The sequence below is a fragment of the Saccopteryx bilineata genome, chromosome 7 (genome assembly GCF_036850765.1).
Source record: "Saccopteryx bilineata isolate mSacBil1 chromosome 7, mSacBil1_pri_phased_curated, whole genome shotgun sequence".
NCBI classification, from domain to species: Eukaryota; Metazoa; Chordata; class Mammalia; order Chiroptera; family Emballonuridae; genus Saccopteryx; species Saccopteryx bilineata.
The window spans coordinates 31,517,086-31,543,575 of record NC_089496.1 but is presented as its reverse complement, the minus strand read 5'-3'; the positions used below and the strand labels follow the sequence as shown (position 1 = coordinate 31,543,575).

At 35.9% G+C, this 26,490-nt stretch overlaps 1 protein-coding gene across 2 annotated transcripts in view; it reads right to left on the bottom strand.

Moving 5' to 3' along the window:
• PHF14 (PHD finger protein 14) overlaps positions 1-26,490 on the bottom strand; it is a 184,612-nt gene that overhangs the window by 106,543 nt on the left and 51,579 nt on the right. For both annotated transcript variants that reach the window (XM_066239510.1, XM_066239509.1), the window contains exons 13-14: positions 25,395-25,526; positions 15,253-15,421 (exon numbers count right to left, since the gene is read on the bottom strand). In XM_066239510.1, the coding sequence (XP_066095607.1) occupies positions 15,253-15,421; positions 25,395-25,526 (301 nt within the window). The remainder of the gene's footprint in view (positions 1-15,252; positions 15,422-25,394; positions 25,527-26,490) is intronic.

Genomic DNA, 26,490 nt, shown 5'->3' with positions numbered 1-26,490 from the left:
ACTACCGTGATCCATTGTCAAAGAAAATTATAGCTAACTTCTTTAGCACTTATCATATCACAAATATTTACAAAGGAAACAAAAATAAGGTGATTTAATCCAAACACAACTCTTTACCATGCCAAGTCCTCCAAGAAAATGCCAAGAGCTGTTGGTTTCTTTCTAGTTTTAATGAAGTAGCTTGTGATCACAAAAGAACAGATCTTAAACATGGTGGTCCTAATATATCAGAAAATGTAAGAGGAGTGAAAAAGTGGGAGAAATGATGCAAATAAGCAAAAAGAAAGAAAAACAAACTCAAGTGTGGCTCATCCAAGAAATTTCAATTATCAAAGAACGTGCCCCCATCTTAGATGTATGGAAGTATTCATAACCCAGTGGTTATTTCATGATGTACATAGAGGCTGACACTAGTTTCGAAACAAAATAAAGCAGTGGGGTGTAAATAACACATGGAAAGAAGAATTTTATTTAAGAATGATGTGCTTAAAAATTTATCTAGAAGTTCCAAATGATCAACTGAGTATTCAGATCTGAATTGTGGTTCCTTTTGAAATTATTAAGCTATTAAAAGTAAATGAAAGTTTGAAACTTGCTCCAAATCTTGACACGTTCCTATTTTTTTCTATTTTGTGGTATTTTAAGAACTTGATTTGCCTTCGGGAACAATGCAATCTGAGCTGCTTAGGTCATCTGGCTCTTGATCTATCTGTGGTATATTTACTTGAAAACAGGAGGCGATAGAAACATTCACAAAGAGAAAGAAATGGTATTAGAGACAACATATCTAAGTTAGAAAAGAATAAAATAATTTTAGTCATCAGGCATCATTTCAGTAGCTTATTCATCTGAAACAAATTAATTAAATGTTTCAATAACTCCATTTGGGTTAGAAAACAATGTAACAAATTTAAATTAATTCTTTGGAGCTGGGGTTATTTTAATTTACAACTTAGTTTGATGCATGATGATCTTCCCAAGGTTAGATGGATTCATTTGACAAATGAGCAGAATTTAAAACTAAAAGACAATGTCTCCATATCTTTAATATCATAAGATGGGTTTCACATAGTCATATGTGCAGTTTTCTCTAAATTTAACAATGTACTGTTTTTATGACAAATTGACATTTATACAAACAACAATTAATAAGTAAGCCATTATGTAACCAGATGCAACACAAGGAATGCTTGCCTATATGATTTATATGTCAAAAGAGAAAATGCTTATTCTTGAGCAAAATTTCAAATTCAGTGTTAATTAGGACAATTAAATCAAACCTTGAAAACCTCTGAAAAGCTAAATATCTTCAGATTTATACCAAGGAATAAATGCCAGCAGCTGTCTGGCAGCTGTTCAAAATGCTTCAATATAAATTGTGTGTGTGTATAAATATATATGTGTATGTTCACATATATATTCCAAAAAAATAAGTATTTGTTTTTCAGTTATAGAACAATATATTCAAAACAATCATATGTTAAAGCTCATGAAATATGCAAAAGAAAAACGTTACATATATAAACAAGGCTGAACGAAGTGCCATCTGTTCCTGTGGCTACTGGCACACAGCAGATGGAACAGCGATCGCGACAAGTGAGTGTCCTCTCTTCTTATCAATTAGCTGTAGGGTTTATTTTTATCTAGTTTAATTTATATTAACAGGGTTTGGAAAATACATGGAAGAATAAAGACAGAACCATGACCAACTGGGTTAATACTATAAATTAAATAACCACAAGCTAAAAAACAAAATGAAATATATATTTTACATAATAGATAGGTATTCCTATAAAACCTTTTCCACAGATAACAGTGTATTAAAAATAAATAAAATCCTGAATCTCAGTCTCTATATTTCATACTCTTGGGAATAAATAAAAAGGATGGATTTCCAAGAGGCAAGAAGCATAGCAGAAGCCCTTGGGTTCCAAGTAAGATGACTTGACGCCCACAGTGAATCTTTCTTCCAAGGGAGCCAAGTGAGTTAAGTATCATTTAGTCCATCCCACCACAAAAACCTTTGCCTGCGTTTCTTCTAAGAATACTAAGAAGTTCTATAATCTGTTTAGTATCTCAAAAGTCACCTTGACTCTCATATTAGACTCAATGATGGCTTTGATATCTAAAGCCTCCAAATAAAGCCTTCTTCTCAGAACTGTAATAATTTAATTTAAACATTAGTATGAAATAATAAGTATGAAATAACAAGTAAATTAAGGCAAGGACATAATGCATAGTAACCTTTAGTCATTTCATTATGGCTAAATCCATCAAAAAGTTATATATACAATCAAGTTAAAAATTAAAATTTTAAAATATAATTAAAAACATTTCAGATTTTCAAATTCTTAGGACTTTTGCTCTAACTTTGTTAAATAGAATACCACTTTGTATTTGTAAAACCAGTTTAACAAAAATGTAGTCAGGGTAGATCCTAGGATATTTGATTCTCAAATGACAACTGCCACTTGGAACAGGCTATTGACTTACAATGTTAAGGTGGAAAACAGATTAACCAAGTGTTTATATTTATTTCCAAAATAATGATCTATAAGAAAAGGTGTGCACCCTTAAAAACAACATGGTTTCAATCAGAGCTGCTAAAAAGTACTTTGACTTTTTATTGTATTTGTTTACCCCCCACAAAGGATATATATGAAATAAAAATGTATGAGAGAAGAAAAAAGATCTGACTTCAAAGATAGCAGAAGATGATGCATGTGTGTAAAAGACTATGAGAAGGTAGGTCCCGACAGGTCCTTTGGCACTTACATGAAAGATGAGAAGTCACTACATGACACAGAATGTTAAAAAAGTAAATTTTTAATCTGAAAGCTTTCAAGTTACATTGAAGTTGTTAGAAAATATATAAAAAATACAAATACCAATTTTAAAGTAACTTCAATGGGGATATATATAGGCAAGCTAATTTATAGGTTCTTCAAAAGTAATTTACTTGCCTAAAAGCAAGTGAAAAGTTTCCACATAAAAAATAATGGAGAGAAAATATCTAAATAATGTGTAAGTATCCCAGGCTGCCTTTACCGTAATTCTTTAGTCTTACCAACAAAAGATGATTAACTTACAAGGAGAAAGGGATTGATTTCCTTCCTAACAATGAACTAGAAAAAAGATTCTTCCAAAGTACACTGACTTCATATGTATAGCCATACTGGAAGAATGAAGAACTTATTTGTGATACACTAAGTACCTCCTGTGACCCAAACCTTGTGGTAATTCATGACTATAGAGTGGTAAACAGGACAGCACCTATCTATGGAATTTCAGGTCTAAGAGTCTACAGATAAGAATTACATAAGTAATTACTTGTAAGTATGATATGCAACTAAGGTGAAGTAAAAGAATAAAATCACACTGCTCAGATCTTTCAAAATCTCTACAATCAAAATTGTTCTTAAATTTAAGAACGAGTCATATTTTTAATATCCTTTATAATGACATTAAATTCTATATTCATCTTAAAGATGGATATAGAGAAAATGCCTAACATTTTTTTTTAAATCTCAAAGGAACACATTTCAGTGTGATGCTGGCAAACTTCAAGGAGGAATGGAAAAAGAATGAGTTTGGGCCTGACCAGGTGGTGGCGCAGTATATAGAGCATCAGACTGGGACGCAGAGGACAAGGTTCGAAACCCCAAGGTCGCTGGCATGAGCAAGGGCTCACCAGCTTGAGCATTGGATCATAGCCATGACCCCACGATTGCTGGCTTAAGCCCAAGGTTGCTGGCTCAAAGCCCATGGTTGCTGGCTTGAGCAAGGGGTCACTCGCTCTACTGTAGCCCCTCCCCCCCAGGTCAAGGTACATATGAGAAAGCAATCAATGAGCAACTAAGGAGACTAAGGAGCCGCAACAAAGAACTGATGCTTCTCATCTCTCTTCCTGCCTGCCTGTCTGTCCCTCCCTCTTTCTCTCTCTCTGTCTCTGTCACAAAAAAAAAAAAAAAAAAAGATAAAGAGTCAAAGATAGTAATAAGAGCATTACTAACATGACTAAACATAGGATCCACATAAGATACTAGAATTATAAGTGGTAGCAGAAGGTATGTGGATAGATAAGTCGCTGGGTAACTATGATAATAAGGATGGCTGTTGGACTAGAAATGTAAAGAAGGGCACACAACATACTGAGTGCAAAAGAATTTAGATTTAATAATGGTTATTTCACATACTTAAAATTAAAGCCAAATATTATTTCATCTAATCCTTTCTCTCCATGCATAGAATCCTTCAAAAAATACCTTTATAGTCATGTAACTCTTTCTTTTTTTTTCATTCAGTGAGAGGAGGGGAGGCAGAGACAGACTCCCACATGCACCTGGACTGGGATCCACTGGGCAAACCCACTAGGGGCTGATGCTTTGGCCATCTGGGGTGTTGCTCCGTTGCTCAGCAACTGAGCTCTTCTTAGCACCTTAGCAGAGGCCATGGAGCTATCCTCAGTGCCCAGGGCCAACTCGCTCCAATCGAGCCATGGCTGCAGGAGGGGGGCAGAGAGAGAGAGAGAGAGAGAGAGAGAGAGAGAGAGAGAGAAGGGAGAAGGGGAGGGGTGCAGAAGCAAATGGGCGCTTCTTCTATGTACCCTGACTGGGAATTGAACCTGGGACAGCCACATGCCAGGCCTATACTCTACCACTGAGAAAACTGGCCAGGACCAATAGTCATACAGCTTTTAATTATTCCAAAGAACAAGCAGCACGTTTCACTGTAAGACAGTGCTAATCATTGGGCCCAGTTTTACTGTCTCCACTTATACTAGGATTCTTGTAACAGAAGCTTAAATATTTAAAGATAAGTGACCAGGTCATTATTATGTAGAGAATCTCTGTTCACTCATTTATTAAGCTGATAAACATACAAAAACAATATAATTGTGATAAGAGCAGCACAAGAAAACAGTACTATGGGAATAATCTTTCAATTTTCCTCAGAATATCATTCTGGAACATCATCATAGTATCATATTAGATTTTTCTTTCTTAGCTCATAGGAACTAAATCTGGGGGATGATGGCAATAATAGAGGATTAGTTACCCTTTACTGGAGGTATATAATCTCAGTCACTTTTCACTGGTTCGAGAGTCCAAGTAGAAACATCATTTTAGCATTATGTTACATAGCACAGTCAATTTTCCAAAAACTTTTAGTTCGACATGGAGCATGTTTTCATTTTGGTACTTTATTATTTATCATCTGTTGTCCAGTGCCTATTAGTTGCTCAACAGATTTAGGTTAAAGAGAAATTAATATGATCATGGTTCAAGAGTGAGACAGGGAGCCACTTACAAAGATTAGAGTATACAAAGACCTGGATTCCCATGCAGCCAAGTTTTACTGCTTAGCATACAGAGCTACAGGCGGGTCCTCGGTGACAACACAGTTCCATTCCTACAACAGGGACATAACCTGGATTTTGGTGTAAGTCGAAACACCCCCTAGCCTAAGTCACTTACCTATCTTAACACAGTTGTAAAATCATAATCTAGAACATAAAAAACTTTCATTTAGGAGCCATGATAAGGGCCAAACAAAGCAACACAAATGGAGCCCTTGCACTTTCAACAGTCCGTAATGGCGCAGGTCAGCATGCCGGGGGACCCAGCTCCCACCCTCACAGGCTGTGCTACTGGGTCTCCTCCACCGCGTGGCACCAAACCAGTTCACCCACATAGTCCGTAAGGATGATGCTAGTGGTGTAAGCTGACACACGTCTCATTGTTTTTAAGTTTTTATGGGAATGAACAACATAAACTTGGAATTTCATATGTCGAGACTGTTGTAACCCAAGGACCCCCTCTAGTCAACCCAGGAATACACATGACTAAAGCACGCACACAAAAGATAATGCCTACAGCTTTGACAATTATGAATAAAATGTCAAATATAACTTACGTTTTTATATATTATAAACGGAAGTTCACCTTAACATATTGTCTTCCCTTTACTGGACTCAGAAGGTTTACCCAAGAGGTAAAATATGCTAAAGATCAAATCAATGAGGCTAAGAATTATGATACATGCATCAGAAGTCATGATCTACCCTCCAAGTGCTGTGAGATACAGCTGAAAATTAGCAAAATCAAAGTAGATGAAATAACTGTAGAACTACTGGGATCTCTAAAGGTGTTGAAAAACAAGACAATTAAGTGTTAAAAGTAGAATATTATAAAGTTGTAAAATGGGCTATGTGATACTAGACAGTGAATGCTTCACAGTTCAGTAAAACAGCAACCTACAAGGTCAGTGGGATTACAACGTTGCTCTGGCGGAATACCAGAGAAGCAACCTGGAGAGGTGGGAGGGCAGGGACGCTACTGGAAACTATTGGAATGGAAGTGCTATCATAAAAAGTCTTACTTGAAAGACTGCAACCACATAACATTTTAACAAGTTCAAGAAAAAGCTTTTCTTAATCCAAGTAATATATAAAGTATGGTGATTTTACATGTGAAGGTAGGCTAGATATATAAATTAATTCACTGCCCTATAAAAAAGCTCTCACGCAAGAGAAGAAAAGCAATTCTCTTGGAACAAAAGAAGTTGAATTATATCATAAGAAGTGAGATTCCAGTCGCAAAGACTAAACATTTTCATTGCTACAATAAAGGAAAAATATATTTATTATTATTACTGGCGATCAGTGCAGTTAAAAGTTACTAGTTTTCTCCAGGATATCTAATTAGGCATATGCAAGTTATTATTTTATAAAGTGATATTACTATGTAAACCAAATGTACAGATTCAAAGCATAAGTTTGCCAGTAAGAAATAAATTATATCAAAGCCAACTTTCAAAATAAACACTGGCAATGGACGGTATAAATTATAGGGATTCTAAGGAGAGTCCCTTAGTGCAACCAGAATATAAGGGACTCTCTTTGCCGAAGATTCTAATGAAGAAAGCCCTACACTCATTTGTGTATCTTCTGTAAATAGAAGGGGAAGCCACTGGATTAATGGAAGCTGACATATCATCTATCACAAGAACCTTTATTTTTTTAAGATTCCCTACTTCACCCATGTTACTCCTTTTTAATTAACTTTAAAAGGGGGGGGGCTGTGATTCATTCACAAATGAATGGCAGACACTGTGAAGGCTCAGCTGGACATTCAGCAAGCCAGGGAAGAAGTTAACCCTCTCTCTGTTGTAGACACTGCTGGGCCTGTAAAAAGCCCGGTTGGTTCACTTTCGTCAGTCTACACTCAGGTTACCGTCTTGGTGTTTGACAACTCTTCAGTTTGCTGTCTGCATTCCTGCTGTCAGTGATTCATGGAACCACTTTCTCAGGGTCTTACTGCATGCCCCACATAATACTCGGAGCTGAGAGAATAGGGATGAAAAAGACAGAAACAGTCCTCAAAGAGGAAAGAGAAGGCGGGGAGGAAAAGAGTCTGGAAATGTTACTTTTTAGGGCAAGTAAGCACTACATTAGCCACTTGTTAAAACCGCAGTTGGTTACTTTGCTAGACTGCCCACAGTCAGCCTGGCATGCATCTACCTCCACCACACCCACACCCCCATACTTACTCCCAGGCTGGAAACCACATCCCCCAGAGTCCCCTACCCTGTGTAGCTCCACGTTAGTAACCTCAGATTTGAAGCATAAGGGAAGTAAAGGTCATTTTTCTCCGGAGGTCAGGGGACTTCGGCGCTTGGCTTTTTCAGATGCTGCAGCCTTACAGACCTTTCCATTAACTCCCACATCACAGCCCTGGCAGGCAGGCAGACTTTCCCGCACACTCATTTTTCCTCCCACTCACTAGTGCTCTTCAGACGGAGCTCCTCACTGTCAAGGTTACCATGCTAACCGAAATGTCAGCTCCCACCACCTGCTCAATGCTTCAGGATAAATATTTCACCGACAATTTCTCTGATGTTCAGCAGAGCTTCTCCATCCTGTGGTGACAGCTTTCTTAACATCCACGCCCACAGTGGAATAAGCCCCAAATTCTCCACAGTGTGACTTCCCTTTTCCTGAACAAACCTTTAGTCACCAAGCTGTCGGAAGCATGAGGAGCCTCTGATTCAGGCCCAAAGAGAAGAGCTGGTAATTTTGTCTAGAAAGGCAGCACAACCAAGTAGTTAAAAATATGGACTCAAGCTTGACCAGTCAGTGGCACAGTGGATAGAGCATTGGACTGGGATGTGGAAGACCCAGGTTCGAAACCCTGAGGTCTTGCCAGCTTGAGCACGGGGTCACTGGCTTGAGCATGGGATCTTAGACATGACCCCATGGTCGCTGGCTTGAGCCCAAAGATTGCTGGCTTGAAGCCCAAGGTTGCTGGAAGTTAGTTCAACTCTGCTGCAGTTTCTCATCGATAAGGCAGTGCTATTAGGTACTACTTCATAGGGTAGTTATGACAAGCAGATTAATACAAAATACACAGTAAATAACAGATAAAGGTAAATAAAAATATGCTTTTCAATTCTTATTCTTCTTTAGACTTAGCCCTCCTACTTGTACCAGTAATAAAAATAAAGGGTAACAGATACTGAGATGCCAGACAACTGGAGATGGGATATTTGTGAGCTGGTCTAAGATGTTACACAGTCACATCTCTGGAACAGTAAACAATATGTGAATAACTTTCTAAAACTAGATCATTCTTCTTTTATTTATTAATACTTGGAATATTTGTATGGTCCTTGAACTATCCCCATACTACTTTCCCATATGGCTCACTGATAATTTTTTCCTTATCTTTTTGACAAAAGAAACATCACATAGTCAAAGCTCAAAATATGTACGCTTGTATTAAAGGTATAGTCAAGGCCTGTGAATTTGGGTGGGGGCACGAAAGTCAGAGAAGACTTTAATGATATTATTAGTTTGTTACAACTAAAAGTATTCACATATTACTTTTATTGTTAAAATTTAATTTTAAAAATAACCCTAACATTTGGAATTATAAATTGCCCCCAAATTGATGGTAACCTAACTAATATAACATTAAAATATGAATCAGAGAGAATCTCCATGTTTTTATAGGAAGAGTATTTTCTGAAAGTCTAGTATTTTCATTTTTACACTTAGGAATTCCTGTTTTAGAAACTACATCTTTAGCACTTTAATTTTTTTTTTCAAGTAACTAATCTTTTTTTATCACCTTTGGGTAGAAAAAAAATGAGAAAAATGTAATACAGGGGGCTACTCACTTTAAAGAGCATCTATATCTTAATGAACTGGATGTCTCAAAATAAGCTGTATTTACTCAGATTGCTATAAATTCTTATTAAGAAAACCAGAGTAGAATAAAATAAAACTTGAATTTTCTCAGCATCCAAATAATAAAAATAGAGGATGGCTTGCTGAAGAATTCTATTCCCTGCACTCTCCGGCCCTGATAAATGGAAACTGCCTGTCAGCAGGAGAAGTGGGCGCCATTCTTCTCCTAGTCGCCTTGCTGGGCACAAAGGGGGCACTAGACCACAAGAGTGCATGGACGAGCCCATCTCTCCAAACACTGATCAGACCATGCGAGCAAATCAAAGATAGTCCTTGCTTAATCAAAAGTGCTGACATTTAATAAGCTAAATTTTATATGTACATTTGGAGAGACTACTTAGGAAAGAAAACTGCTATGTACTTTTCCAATTTCACTCTCAAGGCAAAAGCATACACTCTTTTATTCCCCCCGCACGATTCATTCAAACTGTTCACAATCTGGAGAAAGAAGGCAAACCAACATAGAAGATCAGCATGATAAATATCTACTGGTGGCTCATATATATGAATGCTGCCATCGTACTTACTGACTTGCTGCTTCTAAAAGTTTTCTTTTTGAATTTTCTAATATCAACTTCCTCAAGGTAGAATAACCTTCAAACGTTTTATTAACTTCAACACTATTACACTGTGACAGGAGTGATGCCAGGCTCTTGAACAAGCGTGAAAAGGAAAGCTGTTCACACTCAGTTGAGAATACAAAGAGTGTTGAATCTAATATTTAATGTGAATGAACTCAGTTATACAAGACAGTGCGTGGAAATGTGCCTACATTCCCATAACACTATTGTAAGAAAAAGAACACATGAACATTCCAGTATTAAGAGGACCACAGTCCCAACTATGCTACCTGATAACCAAAGGTTTTACGACATCTCTATTTGTACCTCAATTAAACTCTCCCCCTAGACCTGAGAAAACATGAGTTCTTAATCAGCCTGTCTGGGTTCTATTCCTCTGCTTAGTATACAATCACAGGTAAATTACTCAAGCTTTCTGTTCCTCAGTTTCATTTTGAGTAAAGTAGGATATAAAAGTTAAATACTAACATGTTTTTTAAAGGGAGGAAGAAGGTAGAGAATTATCTAGTACAGTGTCTGGCATGTGATAAATCAACATCAAATGTTAGCTCTTATTATGAAATCATCTTATATAAAAGTAAACAAATCCCCCACATCCTCTACTGATTTACCTACCTTTGAAAAGTGTAATGAAGTATAAAATACCCAATGGATAAGTGGTAGGAAGAAATACAAAATAATAAAATGGTTAGATTTATTAGCAGTATGGATAAACAAAAGCTAAACTTAATAATAGCAATATACTAGATTTTATTCAACTAATCTAGTATGTGTATCCCTTCCCTTCCCTTCCATCTACCTGATTTTATTTTTAAATATAAAGATACAAAGTATAAAAAGTGAGAAAGCAGGAGGTAAGGAAAACTGTTCAGTAAAAATAGGACTTCAGTCTGCCCAGGCAGTGGCGCAGTGGATAAAGCGTTGGACTGGGATGCGGACAACCCAGGTTCGAGACCCCAAGGTCGCCAGCTTGAGCGCGGGCTCATCTGGTTTGAGGAAGGCTCACCAGCTTGAGCCCAAGGTCACTGGCTCGAGCAAAGCTACTCAGTCTGCTGTAGCCCCCACCCCCGGGGTCAAGGCACATATGAGAAAGCAATCAACAAACAACTAAGGTGCCACAACGAAGAATTGATGCTTCTCATCTCTCTCCCTTCCTGTCTGTCCCTCTCTCTATCTCTCTATCACAAAATAAACTTTAAAAAATTTTTTAAAAAATGGGACTTCAATCTAGAGCAGCCCTGATCAGTCCATGTTTTTGATGGTCCTTAGACAACTCCACAGACAAGCCTTTAGAGAAAGATATTAAAGTGTATGCTTAATTACATGATAAAGTCTGAATCCTTAAAAGTAAAATTATTTTAACCGAATACCAATTCTCATATACCACAAAATGAGTATAACAAAAGAAAAATCATTTTACTGATATAAAATAACCGCAAATATTTCTCTAAAAACTGTATTATCACTGTGACCCAAGGAAAATAAGAAATTTAATAGAAATTAATAGAAAATTTTAGAACAAATGATGGTTTTAAGTTTTATTGATTGACATATTATTTTGAAATGAGAACTGAAGCTTAGAGTATAATCTCCTGTGTCACAACGTAAAAGTTTCTTCAAAATTTTGACAGAATAATATGACTATTGTGAAATAAATTATACTGTAATCAATAATGGCAGAAAAAGTATAAACTAACAAAAGCAAAAATATTATTATAAGAAAGTTAGAGGTGAGCTATTCCCAAATATTATATATGTACTAAAATAAAAAGTCCAAGAAGAAAGATATAAGAACAACAGTTAAAAAATTAAAGGGAGAGATAAATCAGTGATTTACTGTGAGAGGCACTGGACTATACAAATTAGTAGACAGTAATAAAGCCGAATTCCCATAATTAAAGTATACTAAAATAGGAAACTAGAACACTTTATTTTAACATACCATCTACTAATTTAAATTGTTAATACAACAAGAAGTAAGGATAAAAACTTAAGGCAACAGTAGGAATTCAGCTTAAATGGTAAGATTCAAATGATTGATCACTCTCTTCTGTATCTTACATTCTTATGTTGATCTGGTACTTGACCAACTGAACGTGCTCATCAAAGGTTGCCAGATAGATGGAGGAAAGAAGGAAGGAAAAGGTAAGAGTAATAATCATAAATGTTATCTAAATAGTCTGCATAAGAACAACACCTAAGAAGTCTGCTTAACCTGACCCCCAATTCCAATACTACAATATCCAAACATCTACATTTCAACAAACTCCCCAGGTGACCTTGATGCAAGTAAACCATGGCCTCTGGAAGACCATTTCCAAAGCTGGTACATGGTACTCTATGCTACAATAAAAATAAAATTATATTATATATATATATATATGATATATATGCCTTGAAAAAAGTACTCTGTGATAAAAAAAATTAGAAAAAAAGATAAGGAAAAGTAACCATTTTTCTAAACAGCAGTATTCCTTAGAGCTTCAATATGCACTTGAATCCTCCCAGGAAAATAACTAAGATACATTTCCTAAAATTGCTGGCATAGAATCTTTTCTTGTGTTTTACCCACCAACATCTATAAGATTAAAACTTTTACATAAGAAAACTAGAGACAAAAAATAAGATGAAAGCAACTGGACTGAATTAGAAAATTTAAAACTTCCTTGTAATTCTAATTCTAAAAAATAGGATCCTCTTTTATCTTAAATAATACTGAACTATGGTCACATAAATATCACTATAGTTATCTCCAAAATTTCTCTTCCTAACTCCAAAGGTAACAATGATAATCCTGGCCATAAAGATTTCTTTAAACTATAAAGAAACTAGAAAAAATGTTTCTTAAAAGGATAACCTTTGTAGATATCAACATGAAATAGTAAGCTTTTCTCTAAGATCTTAAGAATAGCTGCAAATAACTGCTATCAAACAGTTACAGAAAATATTTTAGGAACAGAGAAATAAGCAGGTTATTCAATGAAGGAAAATTCTCTCTAGTTCATTTGTAAACAAAATATATTTGTGAAGCCTTAAAAAATGTTTTAAACTTGTGAAAATTACAAATAAAAACAAGTTGATCCATTTAGAGCACCCAAAATTAACTACCCTGTATTTCCCCATGTGTAAGATGCACCTTAATTTTGGGGCTTGAAATTTGAAAAAAATGAATTACATAAAGTTACTGAACTCAAGTTTTATTCATCAGAAAATTCATACTACTACTCATCCGCGCAAAAAATAAAAAAGTGGAAAATGCAAGTAAAAAAATCTACAACCACTGTATAAGACACACCCCGTTTTTAGACCCCAAATTTTTCAAAAAGGGTGCATGTTATACATGGGGAAATACGGTATTTCAATAAAAGATAACAATTCCCAGATTTGCCTCATCATTTTCAAATGAGCCCATAATACAAAACTGAATGAAATAACATAGGTCACTCTCTTAAATGACACCTTTCAAGTGATTACAATATAGAGGGTTACTACAGATTAAAGAAAACTTTTACTTTATGGAATAAAATAAAGACTCTAAAACTGAACAGGTAACAAAACAAAAGATGACAACTAGCCTGAAAGAATCTTTCCATCTCCCTCGGGAGGTAGATTTTTCAAGTGACTATGTTGGCTCAAAGTAAGAAATTAAAATATCTCCCCAAAGACTTTATAACTGCAAGTCAGCCCTCACGGGTTTGGAGCACAAATTCACATTAGTCATGTCACGGGAGAAACACACCAGGCTGTAGAACTTCCAAGCATCTGGTAATAACAAATATAAATATTTACTGGAAGAAATACTTTAAAGCCTGGCCTCATAGAATTATTACTGTGAAACAGGCTAATGACCTGATAGAAAAACTGGAAAAGACTTGATATACATTTCCTAAAAGGGGAACTACAACTGACCAAAAATATATAATATATATAAATGCTCAAAATTATTAGTTTTCAGGGAAATGCAAAAATAAAGCGACAATATACTATTGTATATGTATAACATTGAAGAGCATTAAAACAAAGGACAAAATAAGTTTGGGAGCAACAGGAATGTGATTCATTCCTGGTATGAGTTTAAACTGGTTTGCAAAATGTTGCAATTATCTCGCAAAAGTGAAGATGCAGTTATCCTATTGCTGTGCAAAGCCACTCCTAACTCCTTGTTGCTATGCTGTAGGAGACATTTACAAAATTATTTAAAGAAAAGTTATTTATATTTAAAAAAATGCAAACAGCAGAACTGATAATCTACAGATCAAAAAGATAAAATGATCTAGTTTTTCAAAAAGAAAATTACACCATAGTAAAATAAATGAATTATAACTACTGTAAGGCCAAGCATCACCATTGTAGTGGCCATGCACATGCAGGTTCTCATTAGATTCAGGCAGACGATAAAGAAACAGTGGAGCCAATAAATGGTGGGCCATTCCTTTATTAAAGTCTCGCACCAGCTGATGAGCAACACACAGGGAAAACACTTCCTTGTTCATTCATTTAGAGCTCACAAAGCTACTGATACATTATCCTGTTACACAACCAGGAGAATCTTCTCCAGTTCTTCCTAGAATCCAAGGCCCCACCGGTCTCTGCGGAACTCGCAGAAATCCCTCAGCTCTGGTTCCCCATCTACATATCTTCTCTCTTCTCTCTGCACAAACTCTGCAAAAACATGGCTTCCCCCTTCTCTTCTCCTTCTTCTCTTTTCAATACTTTCTGGCCTGAAAACCTCTCCTCCAGCAAACATTGGCAAGACAATGGCCCTTCCCAAGCAGGAAGGTAATTTGCAATTTCACTGACCACATTCCTGGGGCTGCCCAGTGCCATTTTTTTAACACTAAAAGTGAGCAAACTCAAATAATACAAATTTTACAAACTCATTTGCCCAACATCTACCCAGATCAACATAGGTGGAATAAAATCAATATAATATTGGTCAAAGTATCAAGTAACAGAAGAAGAAAGTTTGAGTCAATTTATGCAAAATCCAAAACCAGAAAAGCTATGGATTATTTATGAATGCATACATTTGGAGTGCAATTAAGAAAAGAGAATGAGAAATATAAAATTGCAGAAGAAGGCAACTTCTGGGCTAAATGAATAAAAATGTGATTACCCAGGAATTCACAGGGGACTCCAAAAAGCTTTAGTAATGTTCTGTTTTTGAACTTGGTGCATTCATTATATTAACAATGGGTGTCCATTATTATTATCCTTTACATGGAAGACATAACCTATAAGTTCTCAGGTATGTATGGTATATTTTGTAATATAAGATAATACAGTCTTAAGAATAACCAGTAGCAATCTACATGTTTCTTTCTTTGGATCCAGAGTGTATGTTCACCCTTAGTCTTTCTCACCTCTTCAGTTGTGCCCTCAGGACTTAAAAATGATCATGATAATTAGGGAATAAATTACCGTGTTTCTTATTGGAATCTTCTTGGGCTCTGGAGGCATGTCCTGTGGAACAAACTTCACTGGTTCCTTAATCTGCCTCCTGGACCGTTTGGTCCCATCTGGTAAGGTTTCCATGGCCATGTCTGCCTCCATGTCACTGCTCCCAGCCTGGTCACATTCTGAACACTGCCTACATAAAGAAAACATCAAAGTTCATAAATTCTTTTGTACCTTCTGGTGTTAGCATTGGTTTCTATAAATGCAAATTTCAGGTTATGTGAAGAATATATAAAAGTATACATGAGCCTGACCAGGTGGTGGCGCAGTGGATAGAGCGTCGGACTGGGATGCGGAAGACCCAGGTTCGAGACCCCGAGGTCACCAGCTTGAGCACGAGCTCATCTGGGTTGAGCAAATAAAGCTCACTAGCTCGGACCTAAGGTCTCTGAGCAAGGGATCACTCGGTCTGCTGTGGCCCACGGTCAGGGTACATGTGGGAGAGCAATCAATGAACAACTAAGGTGTCAAATGAGAAACTAATGATTGATGCTTCTCATCTCTCTCCATTCCTGTCTGTCTGTCCTTATCTATCCCTCTCTCTGACTCTTTCTCTGTCCCTGAAAAAAAAAAAAAGTATACATGAGTATATGTGACCACAGGGTACACACTGACTACCCATACAGAAAAAGAGAAATTCCTATAAGAATGACAACAGTAGCCCTGGCCAGTTGGCTCAGTGGTAGAGCGTCGGCCTGGCGTGCAGAAGTCCCGAGTTCGATTCCCGGCCAGGGCACACAGGAGAAGCGCCCATCTGCTTCTCCACCCCTCCCCCTCTCCTTCCTCTCTGTCTCTCTCTTCCTCTCCCGCAGCCAAGGCTCCATTGGAGCAAAGATGGCCCGGGCGCTGGGGATGGCTCCTTGACCTCTGCCCCAGGCGCTAGAGTGGCTCTGGTCATGGCAGAGCGACGCCCCGGAGGGGCAGAGCATCGCTCCCAGGTGGGCAGAGCATCGCCCCTGGTGGGCGTGCCAGGTGGATCCCGGTCGGCCGTATGCGGGAGTCTGTCTGACTGTCTCTCCCCGTTTCTAGCTTCAGAAAAATACAAAAAAAAAAAAAAAAAAAAAGAATGACAACAGTAAATTTAAAATGTGATTAACTTAAATAGCCACATGAGGCCAGCAGCTAACATTTGAACAGCAAAAGTCTACACAATGACTGCTGGAAATCTTTATATTAAAATTATTTCAAAAAGTCATACCAAGTTGATAAAAGTCAGATTTAAAAGAATGCTCAGAAAGCAACTCTCTAAAAGTCTAAGCTAGAAGTATTCTTTTCATAAAAATGGAATACTATGTAAAATTATATCTGATAGTTTATTTTTATATCAATACCCTTGAATGAAACTTAGAATTCTCTCATCAAGTATTTTCAAAGATCTCTTATCACCTGAATGCATACTCCAACGAAATTCATGTCTCTCACTAATTAATACAGTAAAACAATATCAAACTATTTTATTTTAAAAAGTAATAGCTTTAAAATTTGAACTTCAGTAACAGTTAAATACAAAGTGCCATTTGAGTTGCTAATAAAAATATATTTATTATTATAATGCAAATTAATTTTTAAGGCATTAATCTTAAGATCTTAAAATTCTCATTTATTTCAGAACTGTTGAGCAAAAATTTTAACAGTAAAAACAATAACCAATAAAAGAAAAACAAGGAAGAAATATATTATGTGTTACTTAAAAACTTTTATGTATCTGAAAAAAAATTTTTTTTTATGTATCTAAGACCAGAACTAAGCACTTTAGTCCTTGGAATCATAGATTACCATGGAAATAAAAGTACAACTAAAGTATAATATATTTCTCTTGTATTGTCCGATAAGAAGAGTAAAGGTTCATCTGAAAACACCATACCGAATCCCCTAATTGAAATAACCTATAGACAGTCCTTAATTGTGAAAACCCCACAAAGGTTAGATATTATTAGTAAATAATAATAAACATAACTATTGAAACAGAAATACCTATAAAAAGATATCAAATTATTTCATAGAAAAGGACCAGTACCTTGTTTATACAGCATATAATCTTAATACTAAGTGATCATTTCTACTAGTTACAGCAAAATATAGTCAAAGTTTCTAAGTTCCAATTGAGTTTTAACATGCATGAATTTCTGGGGTATTAGGATGAATCATTGTGGTGTGTGTGTGTGTGTGTGTGTGTGTGTGTGTTTTCATTGAATTATTCCCCTTCTAACTATAACTCTTGTCAGGACATACTCTAACTTCTCATGTTCATTCTTATTTCCATCAAAAGTAGTACATTTAGGTGACAAACTTGCTTTTGGAGCACTCAGATAATAAAACTGTTGCCCTGAACACCACAAAACATTGAACAAAGCAGAAATCAAAAGATATGTAAACACAACTGCAGAAATTTATCCAGTCCTATTAAGACAACTACCACATGCTAGTTACCGTACAGAGTTGACACAGGCGAACACACTACTTGCAACTTTTTCAACAATCTATTAGATAGTTTAGTTTCCATCTTATAAATATCCACCAAAATACAAAAATATATCTCTGCTATGTTAATTGGCACATAAGACATTAAGAAATAATAACCTAAGATAAAATCATGTGTCTTGTCCAACTTAATCTAATTTAATAATAGCTAGGAAAATGTCATGGTTATATTTCATTATGTCAAAAAGCATACCTGGCCTCTTTTAATACTAAGCTTACATCATCCATGAATTTAGCTAAATTTTCTAATCCTATATATCTTAAGCCTATATATTTTCACTTTATATATTCTACTAGTGAAGAGAATCCTAAAATTTTTTTGAGTAAATTTTACTACGGTGACACTGGTTAACATAGTTATTATACAGGTTTCAGATGCCAATCCTACAACACATTTCTGTATAGCATATTATGTGTTCACATCCCTCCAACTCAAGTCTGTTCATCACCATTTATCCCCTCATACCCTCCATGACCCACCCCACTACTAGAACCGATAAATTCAGTAAAGTAGCAGGATACAAAACAGATATCCAGAAATAAGCTGTAGTTTTATACATCAATATTGATCAGAAAGGTAAACCAAGAAAACAATACCATTCACAATTGCCACAAAGAAAATAAAGTGCCTAGGAATAAATTTAACCAAGGATGTAAAAGACCTGTACTCAGAAAATTATAAGACACTGAAGAAAGAAATTGAAGAACATACAAACAAGTATATACCATGTTTATAGATAGGAAGACTTAACATCACTAAAATATCCATATTACCCAAAGCAATCTATAGATTCCATGCAGTTCCTATCAAGATACCAATGGTGTAAGTCACAGAACTAGGACAAGTTTTGCAAAATTTTATATGAAACTATAAAAGATGCAAAATAGCCACAGCAATCTTGAGAAAGAAGGACAAAGTCAGATGAATTAGGCTACTTGATATCAAACTATAATACAAGGTGATAGTAACCAAAACAACATGGTGCTGGCATAAAAATGGGCATATACATCAATGGAACAGAACAGAGGGCCCAGAAACCAACCGTGGATGCGGAGAATCCTATAATTTATAATTCCCATGCAAAATACTAAAGATCATCTTAAGTAATCAAAGCATTCAATTAATTGAAGGTAGATTTTTAAAGTATAAATAATAAAAAATCATGTCAGGAATTTATGTAAAAGAATCTCAACACTGAAATGCAGAGAGATTTTTCTCAGTGTGCTGTTGCCTGTTCATCTCCAGCACCATACATTACAACATATGTTCAGAATGATTACCCAAGGGACTTTAAAATCCTAACTACTGAAGAAAAATAACTTTAATGTAGAACAAATGCTAAGGTAAAGAAGTATGCTATTTAACCTATTAACTTATAGAGAATTTTATTTGTATAAGTTAAAGAAAAATCAATTTCATGGATCTTTAAATGTAATAAACCTAGTAATACTCCATCTCTAAATTTTATACATAATTCATGATTTACTTTTTTTCTACTTTACAAATAAACTCCTTTAATCTTTAAAGATTCCACACTACAGTCTTTTTTCCCTTATCCTATACTTTCCCCTCTTTTTAGAGAAAAATCTTCCCAGGTACCTATATAAATTTCATCAGGAAAATAAAAATCAAAACCAAAATGCACCCTGGCCACATAGCCCAGTTGGTTAGAGCAGTAGAGCAGTGGTCCCCAACTCCCGGGCCTCAGAGATGAATAAATAACTTACATTATTTCTGTTGTATTTATATTTAAGTCTGAGCAATGTTTTATTTTATTTTTTTTAATGACCAGATTCCCTCTGTTACATCGTCTAAGACTCACTCTTGATACTTGTCTCGGTCACATGATACATTTATCCGTCCCACCGTAAAGGCTGGTCCATGAAAATATTTTCTGACATTAAACTGGTCCGTGGCCCAAAAAAGGTTGGGGACCACTGGGTTAGAGCATCCTTTCAAAGCACAGAGAAGTAGCCATTTTGATTCCTAGTCAGTCACATTCAGAAACAGATCAAAGTTCCTCTCCCTCTCCCTTTCTATCCTTCCTTCCTCTCTCATTAAAATCAATAAATCACAATTTTTAAAAATGAGATTACCACCTCACACCTATAGTATGGCTGTCATCAAAAAGAAGAAATAGGCCCTGGCCGGTTGGCTCAGTGGTAGAGCATCGGCCTGGCGTGCAGAAGTCCCGGGTTCGATTCCCGGCCAGGGCACACAGGAGAAGCGCCCATCTGCTTCTTCACCCCTCCCCCTCTCCTTCCTCTCTGTCTCTCTCTCTTCCCTTCCCGCAGTGAGGCTCCATTGGAGCAAAGATGGCCCGGGCGCTGGGGATGGCTCCTTGGCCTCTGCCCCAGGTGCTAGAGTGGCTCTGGTCGCAACAGAGCGACGCCCCGGAGGGGCAGAGCATCGCCCCTGGTGGGCGTGCTGGGTGGATCCTGGTCGGGCGCATGCGGGAGTCTGTCTGACTGTCTCTCCCCGTTTCCAGCTTCAGAAAAGTACACATACACACACACACACACACACACAAAGAAGAAATAAGTACGGAAACCCTGTGTACTGTTGCTGGGAATGTAAATTGGTAAAGCAACTATGGAAAACAGTACGGAGATTCCTCAAAAAATTAAACAGAGAACTACCATATGATCTAGCAATTCTACTTCTGAGTGTATACATGTACCCGAAGGAATGAAATCACTATCCTGAGAAGATCTGCACCACCATGTTCACTGCATCGTTATTTATAATATTCAAGACATGGAAACAGCTTGTGTCCATCAATGAATGAATGGATAAAGAAAATGTGACACAATGAAATATTATTCGGTCATAAAAAAAGAATGAAATCTGGCCAAGAGTTTGCTTAAAGGCTTTTAATCTCTGTAAAAAAAAAAAAAATAGAAGGCTGGATAAAGATGGGGCACATATACACCATGGTATACTAGTCAGCTAGAAGAAATGATGACATCAGATCACTTACAGCAGAATGGTGGAATCTTGATTAACATTATGCGGAGTGAAATAAGCGAATCAGAAAAAAACAAGAACTGCAGGATTCCATACATTTGTGGGACATAAAAGTGAGACTAAGAGACATGGACAGGAGTGTGGTGGTTACGGGGGGGGGAGTGGGGGGAGGGAAGGAGGGAGGGGGGGAGGGGGAGGGGTACAAAGAAAACTGGATAGAGGGTGATGGAGGACGATCTCTCTTTGGGTGATGGGTATGCAACAGAACTAAATGACAAGATAACCTGGAAATGTTTTCTTTGAATATATGTACCCTGATTTATTGATGTCACCCCATTAAAATAAAAATTTATTTATTAAAAAAAAAGTGAAATCTTGCCATTTGTAGCAACATGGATAGAACTCGAAGTTAGTATGCTAAACGAGTAAGTCAAAGGCAAAAACTATGATCTCACTTACGTGTGGAATCTTCAAAAATAAATGAACAAAAAACTCAGAGATATAGAGAATCGATTGCTGAATACGCCAGAGGCAGGAGGGATGGGTGGTGAGTAAAACGGGTGAAAGTAGTCAAAAGGTACAAGCTTTCCGTTATAAATCCTGGGATGTATGTACAGCATGGTGACTGTAGTTACAATACTATATTGTATATTCAAAAAGGAGTAGATCTTAAAAGTGCTCATCATAAAAAAAATTATTGTAAGTATGTGTGGTAATGGATTAACTGATTATGGTAATCATTTCACCATATATACATACATCAAATCATTATCTGCATATCTAAAACTAATAGTGTTATATGCCAGTTACATCTCAAAGAAAAGAGCGATGGAAGGAGAGGACAAAAAACAAACAAAACACTGATTCTTCATAGAAGGATTTTTGCTATTTATTTTCTTTTCATCTTAAAATAAACAAAGGTATATCCAGTGAATAACAAAATGTAATAAATATTATTCAATTCCCTGTCAAATAATACTCTTTAGAATATTCTTTTTTTTATGAGATTTTATTTATTCATTTTAGAGAAAGAGAGAGAGACAAAAGGGGGGGGGAAGCATCAACTCCCATATGTGCTTAGACCAGGCAAGCCCAGGGTTTCGAACTGGCGACCTCAACATTCCAGGTCGATGCTTTATCCACTGTGCCACCACAGGGCAGGCAGAATATTCTTTAAATAATTAGACAAGTCAAAGGTAGTGGAAACATAGTACTCTAAAATTTAAACACCTATTTATTAATGTAATAAATCAAACCTTTAACTATTTATTTTATATCCTACCAAACTTGTTTTAGAAAGAATGTAAACCAGTGTGCAAGAGTCTATGTTTTTTAAAAGCAAACCAAACATAACAAATTAAAAGCAAGATAAAATACATTGGTACCTTGAGATATGAATTTAATTCATTCTGTAACCGAGCTCGTAAGTCAGTCAACTCGTATATCAAACTGCTGATACTGGACCCGTGCGCCAACGCACCAACTGGTGGCAGCTTCCCGAATCACGACTCGTATCTCGGAATTTTGCTCGGATCTTGAACAAAAATATGGACCGAGTCACAGCTCGTATCTTAAAAAATTCGTATGTTGGTCTGTTCATGTCTCAAGGTTCCACTGTACAGTTCAAACACTGGGCATAAGTACAAACAAAATGAAACCTAGATTGGTGGTTTTCAGCCTTTTTACACTTAGGGACCAGTGAAAACAGGAGAATTATTTTAGGGACCACTAAGGCAGAAATAAAAAACATTATTTGTATTTTGTGCTTTATCTTTTAGTTACCAGATGATCAAGGAAAGATATATATGTATTTCAATGGAATAAAACTGAAATTACTGGAGAGCAAGATTTAATTCAAGTAAAGCTGGTGCTAAATCTGTTGCTTCTTCGCAAGAACACTTGATAACAGAGGCTGCAGTTTGTTTCCAAAAGACGAAGCACTGTGATGACATCCATTTGGTTTCTCTGTTTAATTTTTATTAATAATAGGGCAGAAAAAGTCTTCTCACACAGTAGGTAGCAGAAAAATGATTAAAAATGTAATAGCTTTGTAACTAAGAGACGGATATTCCTCTCCCAGTGATATCCAAACTTGTGACAATGATTGCATTTTTATGTTTGGACACCAGAGTGACATCAGAAGATAAATCTATCAGTTTTTCTTCTTCACAGTGATTAAGGGAGCAGAAGTTGCTGTCTTCCATGAATGGGTTATTGATCCAGGTTAACTTTATGGGGATCCTCATTTGCAGGGTAATGATAGTTAAGGCTTTGAACTAATGCTCTTAAATGTTGACCTCTTATATTAAATATAAATTTCCAGTTGACATCTGCAGCAATCCAAAAATTTGGAAAAGTGGATACATTCCTACATCTTCTGTGTAACATTGAATACTAGATAAATTTGTCCAAATGCTTTTTTCTATTGTGCATGATTTGTAAATGTTCTTCATGATATCCAGTGATATCTAAGACAACTTCAATAGCATTTCCATTGATAATACAGGCTGATAAGAGGCAATCACCTTGAGCTTAAGCAAATCTTATCAAGATCATTGGGTCTATAATTGTCATACAACATCAGGCTGGTTAACTCTTTCACAGACTGGCACAAAATTTCTGGCTCACCAGCAGTTGAAAAACACTAGCCTAGATTGACCAGGCGGTGGCGCAGTGGATAGAGCGTCAGACTGGGATGCAGAGGATGTAGGTTTGAGACCCTGAGGTTACCAGCTTGAGCGCTGGCTTATCTGGTTTGAGCAAAGCTTACCAGCGTGGACCCAAGGTCGCTGGCTCGAGCAAGGGATTATTCCGTCTGCTGTAGCCCCACGGTCAAGGCACATATGAGAAAGCAATCAATGAACAACTAAGGTGTTGCAATGAAAAACTAATGATTGATGCTTCTCATTTCTCTTTGTTCCTGTCTGTCTGTCCCTATCCCTCTCTCTGACTCTCTCTCTGTCTCTGTAAAAAAAAAAAAGAAAGAAAAGAAAAACACTAGCCTGGATTACACCTTCATTAGTCCATCTATATCCTGCCAAATTTCTCACCTACTTAATATGATTCTTCATTGGCATTGCCTATTCCTATTCTAAAGTATGGAACTCTCATATTCCTGGGCAATTGAGCATACTGGAGAAAAACAAATTAATCATACTAAACTAGTTCACTGAACATTCTGACTATATAGTTTCAGCAAGTCAGTTATCTCTGAATTTTTTCCCCACAGAAATATTGTAAACTCTCCTAAAGCCCATCATCATCCTGTGCCTTTTCCCTCTCAACAGACTATTTCTGTTTCACTGAAAAGTCAAAGCCTGCCTAATGTGAACTCTTACCTTCCTACTCTCCACCAATAATTACTTCTGTATCTTTACCCATTGCATCTTTCCTGTGGCATGTCTTAAGTCATCCACCATAGCGCAGTGAAATATTATGGAATGGACCAAATAGAAAGCAACCAGATCTAAAATTAGTGTCTCTATAAAAGCAATACTGACATTGAAAGAAAAAGCTGAGGAGCAGGCACTTAGAACAGTCTAGCAAGTGGGATGCAGTATCTGAGAAGGCAAGAGATTGTATAACAGTGAACATAAGGGGTATTAGTATACAGTAGTAAGGGTGTTACCATAGGCTTGCATAGCATAAACAACTTTAATACTATTTTCATTGATGATACAGGCTGATAAGAGGCAATCACCCTGAGTTTAAGCAAATCTTATCAAGATCATTGGGTCTATAATCGTCATATAACATCAGGCTGGTTAACTCTTTCGCAGACAGGCACAAAAAGCAAAAATTGATGATATTCAGAAATTATACTAGTGGGCTTTGTAGAAATTTAAGCCCCTCCAAAAAAGACTGAGGAAAGCTAAACAGATACTAAAGCAGAGGTTAGGCAGTAATATTATATTAACTATCACCTGGCTCTCTATGGGAAAAAGTCCTAATTTATAGCATTTGCCAATCTCCATGGTAAGAAAATTCCTAACCATGGTTAATTTCAAGCTACCAACATGGCATCAGAGAATGCATAGAATGGGAAAAAGATGAATAATGGCATACCATTGTACAGTTTTTATACCATACATATACAATAGATTTAAATAAAGAACATGGAAAATTGTAAAATATTTAGGAAGTTAAATTTTTTAGTATTTATCATCTTTAATATAACATTTAAAAATCTGAAAATGTTAAAAAGCAAAAAGTAACAACTGCCTCCCCCATTTGAGATAAACTAAAGAAAAATAATTCTCTAAAACTTACTCCAAACATATACTGTACCCAATTAGCTGCTAAGCAAAACTAAGTTGATTTTAGAGACCAATTTGATCACTAGAAACCAAAAGATATTAAAGATACTTTTATTTGCTGCAACTTTAGCTTCAACTTTTTCACTTTAAAACATTGCAACCAATGCATAGGGTCTTATGCAGTTTAGGTCTTTTGGAGAGAGCTCTCACTAAAACATCTGGGCTATTTTTAAATACCTCTATTGATTATACCTCAATAGAGTTGGATAAAATATTTATGAAAGTATCAACTTTAAAATGTGCCAAAAATTTTATTAGGAAATAATGTTACACTTCCATTTTACACTGTTGAAATGAAGCCAACCCAATTCTAACATCTAAATCCTCTCCATTTTACTTACCAATAACTGTTTTTGGTCTTTCTTGGCATCCTCGTAAGAGGAGGGTCCAGACATCCAAGATGGTAATGGAGTTTACAGGTATCACACAACAAAAGAAGATGCTGATCATGGTTCTTCTTACAAATTCCACAACTTTGAATAAAGGCAGCAAATAAAGTTTTAGAACAATAATGATCATAATGAAACAGTTAATTTATATATTTTTTAAATTTCACAATTTCCTCTCAACTTAATATTTCTTTTGTTGAAATCAAATGTTTTTTCATAACGTCTTTTTATAATGTCAATAACTAATTATTAGTTCTAATTACTTTTGAGAATATAGAAAAGTAACTTGGATCTAGTATAAATTTAAATAGTGCTAGAGACAAACCTTTCGGAGTGGGAAATATATAAGATATTCTTACCTTAATTTTAAATATCACTTAAAATTCATTAACATTAGCTCAAATTTTCTCTAAAAATATAATTAAAACAAATATTTTCTAATGTTCTACTTCTCTAAAACTACAAAAGAAGTGACTTTAAAAACAAAATTCAGTTTCTTTTGTACCGTTAATTATAAAGTAAATGTATTGATAAAACTCAGAAGAACATGGATATGCCTAATGGTTCCAAATGAACTAATTTTGTTTGGAAGAAGCTGGATTGAGAATGTGCTAGTCTTCACACAGTTCACTAAGATACTAGTGGGCTTCTCCTACATTTCAAGGAAGTTATTTGCTATTATCTATGGAGGGAGCCTTCAACCAGGAATGGAAAGTAATTATAAAGATTGATGATGTAGCTATTGCTGCTATTTCTGGAAAAGGAAGGGGTTGTAGGGATATTTATGTATTATATAAACATATATACATGTTTACATGAATATAAACATTTATTTGTGTATGTATATATATCTATATATACACACACAAACATAAATTTACTAGCATCTTCTAAACTTTTCCCATTTAATCAATATAATCAGTTATACAAAATGATTGTAACCTACTAAGGTACAGAAAGAAGTCCTGAACATGTAAAACTACTATAATAGTGAGCATTATAAAATATTGAGCCAAAAAAAAGTAAACAACAAAAATACTTCTGTAAA